This window comes from Impatiens glandulifera, chromosome 7, assembly GCF_907164915.1.
Source record: "Impatiens glandulifera chromosome 7, dImpGla2.1, whole genome shotgun sequence".
In the NCBI taxonomy this organism is placed as follows: Eukaryota; Viridiplantae; Streptophyta; class Magnoliopsida; order Ericales; family Balsaminaceae; genus Impatiens; species Impatiens glandulifera.
Window position 1 is genome coordinate 37,548,877 of NC_061868.1, and position 10,924 is coordinate 37,559,800.

The window sequence follows — 10,924 nt, forward strand, 5'->3', positions numbered from 1 at the left end:
TGAAGAGCAGTGCTGGAAATATGATTCAAGTCAAGTTCGGTGATGGTAGAGGTACCTTATTTTGATATTACCCATGGTTTTAAGGTCAATCGATTTTAACAAAGCAGGTATTTGAAAGAGTTCGTATTAGAAGGGATTGCAAATGTGAGACGATGCGAGATGTTAATGAGGGAAATGGAATTTAATTCCGAGATCTATACCGGAAGGTGAAAGAATATTAGAGAAGGTTAATCAAATTCAGATACAAGATGGAAATGATTCACACTTTTGAAAAACTGAAATTGATGGCAGATTCAATATAAATGCAGTTTGGCAGATTATTCGAAACAGAGGAAAATTGGTGAATTGAGTTTCTTTAGTATGGTCTTCCAAGGTTATTCCTCGTCATCAAGTTGTTCTATGTCTGACTTTCATAAGAGGCTTGTGACGAGGGATCGAGATAAAAAATACACGACAATTCCAAGCACAAGTTGTGTTCTTTGCTCCAATGAAGAGGAAACGATTGATCACTTGCTTGGATGTTGCCCTTATACAAGAGAAATTTGGAAATGCTATTTGAATGTTATAAGGCTGCATAGTTTTTCCGAGAGCTGAAATCAAATAAAAGACTTTATGCTCGGAAAGACTAAGTGCGAATCTCTTTTTGGGAACATATTGAAGTGCTATTTTGGTGTTTTTGTGTATCATATATGGAATGAAAGAAATGCAAGAGTATTCACAAGGCGTAATGGTGATCAGATTTGGCGAGATATTGTTAATGGAAATGCCCTAATACATATGGAGTAAAATACTCATTAGCCCGGAAAATTGGGAGCTATATCAAAATTGGTCAATCAAATTCGAAGAAATCACGAAAACAAATTTGTTTAAGGCACGATAGACTTTTATTTGTGTAAATGTGTGTTGTAGTTTGATAAATAGAATGTAATTCACTTGTTCGTTGCTTTGTCGAACTCATCTAAAAATTAGAGTAAAAATTGTTTTTGCTCTAATTCAAAATATTATAGGTTTTTCCCTTTTTGAATTTTTTTAATAAAATAACGATAAATCGTTTTTCAATTTTTTTTTCTTTTATCTAAATTTTATCATGATATTAGATTCACATTTGTTGATGAACAAATATTTGATCCTTTTATTAAATTCTATCAAGAAGAGGTTGTTCATTCCTCCCACCCTCATCTGGACCCTCATCTGGTTTAATTAGTTCCGTACATCATCAATGATGGATTCGTACACACTGTCTTAATTTAGTGCGTGAAATTGCATTATTTAGATCTACTAATGCAAAAGATGCTTTTTAGAGTCACTTGCACAATATTCTCAATCTGTGCCTCATGATTCATTGAACCACTTAGTTGCGTGTTTGACTCCCCCATTTCAAATATGTTGAAAGCTTGCCTCCAAGATTCAGAGATTTTATTTGAAAATAATAAAACTCATTTGGTTGATCCATTTATAAATAGAAAATATCACAACAAAATAGTAAAACACTACCCCAAAACAATTAAATTTAAGTTATAAATTAACAATGAATATCTTAATCATCAACCAAAACCATCATCAAAATTTGTGATAAAAAACTCTTACCACATAAAATATCAATAGCCATATTTAGGGGCTTAAACTCTGGTGAGTCGAGAATCAATAACTACTCTTGCACACAATTTAATCACCTTGATGTTCTTATCCTTGTCATTTGCATTTCACTTGTTCATCAATGTATTCTATCAAAATGTTAAGATTACATCACATGACAAATTCTTTCAAGGTATCGGGCTGAGTTATAAACTAATATATTTTTCAGACTTAGAATATGTGGGATACCTCTCAATCTTTGGAAGTGTTTGAGCTCTCCTACATGCCTTCATATATTTAGGATGCTTGGCTACTAGATCATTGTTGTTATATCTAGGGAATCGTCAAAATCAATCACCATGATCCTAAATTGTTCAACTTCGCTCAATTGGTTATGTTAGCACTTGGCGACTTCATTCAGGTCAATCACTCCGGAGAATTGAGCACTTTGCCGGGAATGTAGTATAATATTCGAGAAAGTCATTGATTTACGGTTGTATAAGGCGATTTAGTTGTTTATAAGGTGTGTTTGTTGTTTGTATTCGTTAGAATATTGATATCTCATTTTATTTTATTTTTTGTTAAGTATCAAATCTAGGTTTGTTAGATTGATATGAAAAAGTCATGTCCGTTTTTTTCTTTTTGGTTTTTTTTAACAAAATTACAATAAGTCGTTTTCTTAAAAAAAAAAAAACCTCTGAGTGACAACTAGAAAAGTCAATTAATTTATTATACATAAAACACTTATCTCCAATTCATGCCAATACATATGTACCAGCCAAATGGATACAAATCTAATAATGTTAGCTAGAATGAACTTCAGAAAAAAAAAAACATTAGGTAAACTTATTTAGCATGGCTTATATTTCCTTACATCCCTCCTTTGGCGACTTCACATCATCCCAGAAAAACGACTATCCCAGATCTAAATGAAAACGGGTAAATATGCAACCACTATTATAAATAACATGACACAACTATTTTAAACAACATATATATGTTTTTTGAAAAACAAAAACTTCCACTAATCAAAACCACACTCCTGAGCGGGTGAGAAAATGACCCCAAAAGATAATAAGGGCAAGCACCACACATAAAATTCAAAAGGAAAAATAAATAACATACATTGTTCCTTAATGGCTCTTCGCGCCTTTGCCCAAACCGAAATTCCAAATAAGATACACAAACAAGAAGGGATGATCTAGAGGCAATTCAAGTCCGGGGTAGCTTGTGCCCTAACCGAACAAGTGATCACCTTACAAGAGAGCAAGAGAGGAAGAAGGCTCTCCTCTCCACAATCGAAAAGACAATATTAATGAGTAACCTAAACAAATGCTAATAACATATTTAGTAAGATGTTTTGATAATCTGTTTAAATTATCTCATACCAAATCCCAATATATATATAATGGTCCATTTTTCTCTATATGTATCTCTCTATTTAGAAGAGAATACATAGATAATAGATATATGGACAACCCACCATATCCATTCTCCCTATTTGAAAATAACCTAATTACCAAAACCATCACAAGAAAGAAAGAAAGCGCACACAAAGCCAAGGAAAAAGAAATAATTAAGACAAGCTAGCTGCAGGCCTTTAGAACTTAAAAATATTCAAAAGGACCTAATAATAGTAATTATAATATATTTATTATTATCATTGCTGATCAAAGGATATTCACATTGTTAACGTTGTTGGTTCTTTGCCTCTTCACACTTCCAGACGATGAAGTATCATGCTGCTGATGATGTTCACCACCACCACCATTAGCCTTCTCCATAACTGCTTTGAGTGCCTCTTGAATTGAACTTATCGAATATTGATCGTTATAACAATCCAGAGACGACAAATCCTGATCATGATCCTCTTCGCCCGTGATGAACAATACATTCCGAACACGCCCCCCTAGAGTTGTGATATCGGCCTTCAATGTTCTTAGCCTGAGTGATTTTAGGGTTTTGATTAGGTCAGGCAATAGGTCCGACCTGTCTTCACAACACAACGATGCCCTAATCACGAAACGACCATCCTCGTCCGCAGTATCGATTGTAAGCTCATCTAGCTCGGTAGGGACCGGGCTTGTCTCTGCGATAAGGGATGTTTGGCGTTTAAGCTCTTTAACATGTTGTATCACTTCAGCTAGCAAGGAAGCTTTATCTGTCTGTAAAAACAGGAAATCGAACCATGACAAGATTTAGAGAAGATAAAGACTTACAATTGAAACTAAAAATATTACTCTTTTGTGTGGTGTATAATTTAGATTGTTCGATCTGATTTGATTGTAATTTATTATTACTCAACTTTGTGAAAATAGTTGGAGGGATCACTCCAAAATGCAACAATAAATTTCATTGTTGTTGTGAGAGTAAGAAAGGGAGATTATCCCTTAATTGAAATAGTTTTATGTTTTTTTACAAAGTTCATATCTTTTGGACAAAGTAATTAAAGAAAAGTTATATCTTGTAAAAAGTTTTATCCTTTTACAAAACATAATAATTCAAATGGATGAGATTACATGTTATACTCTTTTGGCCTTACATGATTGTTTTAAATCTTAATATAATAAAATTAATTTCACCAACAATATCATCAATAAGACCATTCAATTTATTAACCAAAATATTTAAATATTATTTATCCGATGTATAATAATACCCTATATATTTAAAATTCTTTTCAAAATAATTTTATTAAAAAAATTATTTTTCAAAATTAGTACTAATCAAGATTTTTTTTAAATAATCTCATATTTATTCTAATAAACTTCCCTTTATATATAAGTCCTAAAAGAACTACTATAAATCCTAATAAAATTATAGAATTGATGAACAATTAGCTAATTAACTGTCAAGCTTCTAGAGCATTATTTAGGTTATTCTTCATTGTGAATAATTTCCTAAAGTAATTTTGGCCAATAAGCTAAATCAAGATGGTTTTAGTGACTTTGAGACATAGACGAGGGGATTAAGATCTTTATAACTAAATAAATTAAATTAAATTAAACTAAACTAACCCTTATAAAGATAGGAATGGGGAATGGAATGGAAAGAAATGGATAGGGTAGAGAGAGAGAAGAGGGATAAGTTGAAAGAAATCTGAACATGAAAATCAAAGCCGGAAAGGTTTGTCATTTTCCTAAATATTTAAATTTTATATTATTTTGAGTATTAAGAAGATGCTGTGGCATGAAAAGAAGAGACGAATTTAACGATGGTACTGCTAGTCTAGCTAGTATACTCTATATATTCTAGGCTAGATAATAAGGTTCGTGTTTCTCTCTCTCTCTAGATATTGTCATGTTTGAAAAAAATGAGATGAATTGAATCCAGAGACAGATAATTGAAGAGAATGGAATATATGACTGACTGACATAAACTGATGGGTTTGTCTGTCTTTCTCCTCCGTATATTCTTCTTCCAACCCCCCTTTCCCCCATGAATTTCTCTCTCTTTCTCTCTCTCTAGCGGCTGGCTGTAATAAGTCCGGCAACAATTTCCTTTTGGTTTCTCTCTCTCTAGCCGGGCCAAAGTTAGTATGGCTGCTACAAAGTCCGGCAACAATTTCCCTTCGAAGCTTTTCATCTGCCCATTTGGTTTCTCTTTACCTTATCACAACATTTGCTTTGCTATTCGATCCCCTTTTTCATTCCCAATCACATTTTTTCCTATTCTTCTCCTTTCTATCCGGTGAATCCTTTTCTTTTTAACAAAATCTCATTCTTGAAAATGACACCCTAGTATCAATTCTGAATTTATTTTATTTTTAATATTAAATACTTTTAAAAAATGTAAGATATAAGGGAGGATCTGATTAATGAGAGAGAGTAATGCAATAATATATATATTCATATTTTTAAACATTTGAAAAAACAAGGCTTTCAAATATATTATAATAAAATAGCTACACTACAAAATCATAGTATGCTTAAAAGTCCAAGTGGTTATCATTGCTAGCAATTTTAATAAACCAAATAAAATGTAAAAGGTTATATTGTCACATAACATTGAATCATTTTGAAAAATAAAACATTATTTTTCATGGTAATATAGATCCAGATCAAATGAGATTATATATAGTTTAATGTAACTGAATAATTTATTTAAGGATAATGTAGTTTCTATATTGGAACAAATAGAGAAACTAAAATCTTCTTAGGTAGAATGAATGATGATCAAATAGATAGGCCATTTACCCTACTTTAATAGAATTAATGATCACGTTGATTTGTGGTATTTTATGAGTGCATTGACATGATTTTAATATGAATCATTAAAAAATAGAAAAGTTGAAGAAAATATATGAATATTTGAAGGTAAAATTTGATAGGTTAGGAAACTGGAATCCTAGATGACAAATATATCATAATGACATAAGTTTGATAATTCATCTAATAATTCACTTTTTTGGATTTTAATTAAAAAAATATTTTCTAGATAATATTATTTAAATATAGAAATAGTATTGTCGACTGTATACAAGTCTTCTTATACTTATAGGATTCATTTAAAAAGCTGACTGTCATGATATGATGATTCAAAATTAAAAATAAAGATAGAAAAATTTACTTACTTTAGTAGTGCTAGGAAGTAAGCTCCTAAGTTTAGCAAGATGATTGTTGATTCTTTCTCGACGCCTTCTCTCGGCTTCACTGTGGCTCTTAGAAGCCGCCAAAGCTTTAGCATCCATTATCTCTTGAGCTGTCATCTTCCCCAGCTCGGCTCCCAATCCAAACGGGACAGATCCGCCGCCGCCGCCGCCCTGAACAACATGCCCTAATGACTCGGAAATCATTCTGAGATGATGGTCGGACTGAGAAGGGGAGTAGTCATAACCGAACTGCATCTTGCGGTTGAATAGATTTGCTTGTCCGTATGGTGGAGGGAGAAGGAAAGGATCATGGTCACGGACAGGAGGAAGAGACCATGGAGGAAAGATTTCTGATGGGAAATTGATCATGTTTTGTTGTTGCATCTGGTGAAAGAGAAGATGGTCGTGGAGTGATTGTAAATCACTTCCTTGGTTTTCTTCTTTTCCGCAGATCATGATGTTTTTGTTCTATCTCTCTAGTTTGAAGAATATTCAGAATCTTATAAGTGGAAGAAGAATTAGTTAGTTTCCTCTTCTAAGTTGGGTAGGTATTTATTAAGTTTCTAGAGAGAGAAAGAGAAGACAACTTTTTTATCCTTTTTGTTGTTGTTGTTGGGGATCAACTAAGGTTTAGTTTGACTAAAGTTTTTGATAATAAACTCATGTATATGGTTGAGTTGAAAGTAATGAAATAGTTTTAGGTTATAATAAATTGGTATGAGTATGTGTTGATCACTTTTTTCTTCGGTTGTGACCAGTTGGATGTGTCTTTATGGTTTGTTTGTTTATACTTATGGGCCCTATTTCTTATATGGTAATCTCTCACCTCTATGAGATCACGCCTGTTACATTAGAATATATTATATGAATATAGAGAGAGAAGGGAAAGTAAAGGGAGGAGTCAGACACCTTTCCTTTCTTCTTACGGCATTCTCTCTTTGGACTCCCACTGTCTATTTTTCCCTGTAGCTATCGCACTGCACGGGCACTAAGTGGGGTGGGGACGGACATTTTTTTTCTTTTTCTTTTTTTTTCATCTTTTTATATTTATGTACTTAATTTCAACTTATGATCACTTTTCAAATTTTAAAAAAGAGGAAACCCTAGATTATTACTCATCATCTTCCTTTGCTTTAAAAGAGAGATTGCATATCTTAAATATAAGTTTGATTCCCAAGGAATAGGGTATAATCTTAATTAAGTAGTATTTATGACTGTGTTAATTAATGGTTCTAATAACTGATCGGCATGCAGAGAGAGAGAGAGAGAGAGGCGGGGGGAACACAAGCAAAACACAGTGAACACATATTGTCGAGTGGAGTGGAGTGGAATCAACCGACCAAAGACCAAATTTTGATTTATTAAAGTTAGAAAGAGATAGAAATAGATAGAGAGAGGCCGCGCGGAAGCAGACATAGAGAGAGAGGAAGAGAGAGGTGGGATGGTAAAAAGGTTTTTTAACTTTTCTTTTTTTCTTTGTACCTCTTCTTCTTCGGTCAAGCCCCCCACACGTTGTATTTTTCACGCCAATAAAAACTAGCTTTCCGCTTACCCAAGAGTCCCCATGTAATCATTGTGTCTTGGAACATACTCCAACAGGCTCAGATCAGGCCCTCTCTCTCTCTCTCTATCTTTCTCTCTCCTTCGATTCATGCTTCCTCGAAGTCAGTTGCATAATAGTTTCTTTTGGCTTGGCCAGTTGCATTTGCATGAGCTAATATGAACATTTCCAATGAATTATTCAGCTCAAACTCAATCTCAATCTCAATACAAACAAAAACCCTTACACCATTTCTCATTCTCTCCCTGTACTATTTACAACTACAATTTACAAGTCACGGGCAAGGATAACTTTCTTTCTTTTGAGTTCTTAATTATATATGTTAATGGTTGTATGTTTCTGCAATAATTACCTATAAATTGATGGTTCAATGGAGATCATCTTAAATTCATGCAAATATTTGATTTTGAGACCTAGCGCGCGGCTCTTTATAACCTATTGATATCCATTTCCCACTTTACTCATAGAAAGTTGTGATCACCTGTGACAAACAAGGGGAAACCGGAACAGTGCTTACTGACATCTTTATTTATCTTAAATTATTCAAATTTTCACCCATGTTTTTATCTTTTTTTTTAAAGATTTGTTTTCTCAAAAGGGAAAGTAGTTTTTTACATTTGATAAGTAACCTAATTAGATTAATAAGCTTTTCTGGAGAAATGTGTATGAAAAATAATTCATGCTTATTTAAACCATTTATAGTACTTTGAATGCACCTGGTAAGGATAATATATAGTTTTCTAATTGTTTTTATTACATTTTATAAATTATGATCTTAAAATTTTTAATTTGTCATATTTTTTGCAAAAATCAAAATGAAAATATGATTATTATCTAGGACCAATTAAATTAAAATATGGAGATCATCAAATTTGCTAACATAGTTTTCAATTACTCTTTGAAAAGTAGTTGTATCTGTCGATAAACCATTAAATTTGCCTCTTGACTTCCAATTGTTACAAACACTTAAGAATCAAGTGAATCCGTTGACATGTATTGAACACAACAAACGAATCAGTTGGGACCCGACAACCTAGGATCACGTCTAGATAGGTTCTTAAAGAACCAACTATGAAGAGAAAAATAGATGTGGAGGAGACTCTATTCGGACGACTAATGATTTTGAGGAATATAACGAGCTCCACACAACTTCCCTAAACTGAGTCATTTTCAATTGTATTTGGTGTATAACCATCTTTCCTGGTTTGTTTTCCACAATGCCCCAAATACTGAGACACTAGCTAGCTAGATGGTACATCCTTTGTAAGAAGAACGAAGAGACCAATTCTTGTGGGCACTTGCAACCCAACACCATAACTGTGTTTGTATTCTCTCGTATTGTTTGCACATTTTTGAGGAATGGTTTCTCATGGAGGCTCACTTAATGGAAAGATGGATTCGTACAACAACATTCTCTATTATCATTTGGATGGAACACAACAGATGTATCATTCATGAGGGGTTTACTAGCCTTAGCATCATCTAGTCCAAAGAAAAGGAGACAATGCAACAAAAGTTCAGGACTCACTATGTTATATGAAGTCTCACTCTTGACTAATCATTTTGTTATTGGTTAGAACTAAACTAATTTCATTAATTAAATATAAATGATATTTAATCCAAATAAAATTCACACTAAATTTAAATGTGAATTAACAGTAAAATTTAATTCAAATAAAATTCACACCAAATTCAAATATAAATTAAGGTAAAATTAATTCAAATTCACACTAAATTCAATGTGAATTACTGTGAAATTTAATTCAAATAAAAATGAATTTGTTAATTGTTACTATTAACACTAATATTTTGAATGAGGCAATTAACAAATGTTGTTAATTGCTATTATAACTACAAAATACTTATTGATGGATGTAACTTACAAGGATAATGAAAAGGTAATCAATGATAACTTGTGGATGAATGGATGATGGATTAGTGGCCGTTGGATTAAATAATTGATTAATAGTTTATGGTTTAATTTTCAAGTATATATCCCATTCACCTTGTATTTCTTTCTACACATCATTTTATCGTGTCTTACTCTAGAATTCCAATTGTCTTTCTTGATCTTTATGAGTGCTCTTTGTGAGCATTCTTCGAGTTCTTCACTCGACTAGTTCTCTTGAAACTCAGTGATTGTAATTCAGATATTTTTGTCTAGTTTATTGTTATAATAGTTTTCTGTGCTAAACCATTGAAGGTTTTATTGTACCCTATGAAGCAACCATCGACGAAATTCTCCAACACAAACGAGAGACGGTGAAACTATTTTAAGGAAACTGTGATTTTCATCGACCTTAAAGCAAACAAGAAGATTTTCCTTTGTTTTATTTAACAATCTATTGTATTTCTTTTATTATCATAAAGATTTATTGATATAATATGTATGTGGAATTGTTACGAGATAAGATTACCAACACTTTTCTCATATTTATTTGGTGTCATGATTAATGTTTTTTTCCTCGGATAACAGTTGTGTTGTTGTACTAAGTGTCTCACCCTCAAACTCCCATTGCAAGAGCTCACTCGTAGTGATCACGTGTCTTAATGAATTGGTCAACAAAAGTTGGTTAATCGAAGAAAACTCGATCCCCACCGACGACGGTGGCTTGTGGACAAGACACGACGTACAACTAATTATCTTTGTCAGAGAATAAAAATGACTAATGCGATGTTATTCATTTTGTTACCACAAAGACAATGTATCATTTTCTATCTATCCAAATCACCACTCTTCATAATACAATGCTTTTGTGAAAGAAGTGGAAATGAAACACTTTGTTTTAATGTGGATTTGAATGTGGGAAGGTGATGTTGTAACGAGATGTGCGATATATAGCGTAAATAATAAAAATAACTTATATTTTAACGTGATTCACAAAAATAAAATTTGAATACGTCCACCAGAAAGAAAGAATATTATTTAGGAGATCAAAACAGAGATAATGATATCATGTCAAACTAGGGTTATGATGCGAGGTTATATAATACTCGATCCCCCGAAACCCTAACAGTTATAAAATTGGGTCTGAAAACGATGTTCTCAAGACAAAAATTTTATCTTTCTAAAGTGTCTGACTACACTTTTAAATAAGCTTCAACTAGGTCAATACCAATATTTTGGAAAAGAGTCCAAAATATCGTCACAATATTTTCCTAATTATATTATAATAACAAAAGATCAATTTTTCTTT

The 10,924-nt window shown here is 32.5% G+C and overlaps 1 protein-coding gene across 1 annotated transcript; it reads right to left on the reverse strand.

Moving 5' to 3' along the window:
* Nucleotides 1–2,931: 2,931 nt before the first annotated feature.
* Nucleotides 2,932–6,801, reverse strand: LOC124910702 (transcription factor bHLH30-like). The gene is made up of 2 exons (XM_047451382.1): nt 6,149–6,801; nt 2,932–3,740 (listed from the first exon to the last, which is right to left on the reverse strand). The coding sequence occupies exons 1-2, from the start codon at nt 6,620–6,622 to the stop codon at nt 3,246–3,248; spliced, it is 969 nt and encodes a 322-aa protein (XP_047307338.1). The 5' UTR covers nt 6,623–6,801; the 3' UTR covers nt 2,932–3,245.
* Between the last annotated feature and the right edge of the window lie 4,123 nt (nt 6,802–10,924).

What these genes read in the sequence shown, in the direction of transcription:
- LOC124910702 (XM_047451382.1), bottom strand. Translation starts at nt 6,622, where the DNA reads ATGATCTGCGGAAAAGAAGAAAACCAAGGAAGTGATTTACAATCACTC. An exon ending in TACTTCCTAGCACTACTAAA is followed by an intron (nt 3,741 to 6,148) that starts GTAAGTAAATTT and finishes CTGTTTTTACAG; the next exon opens with ACAGATAAAGCTTCCTTGCT.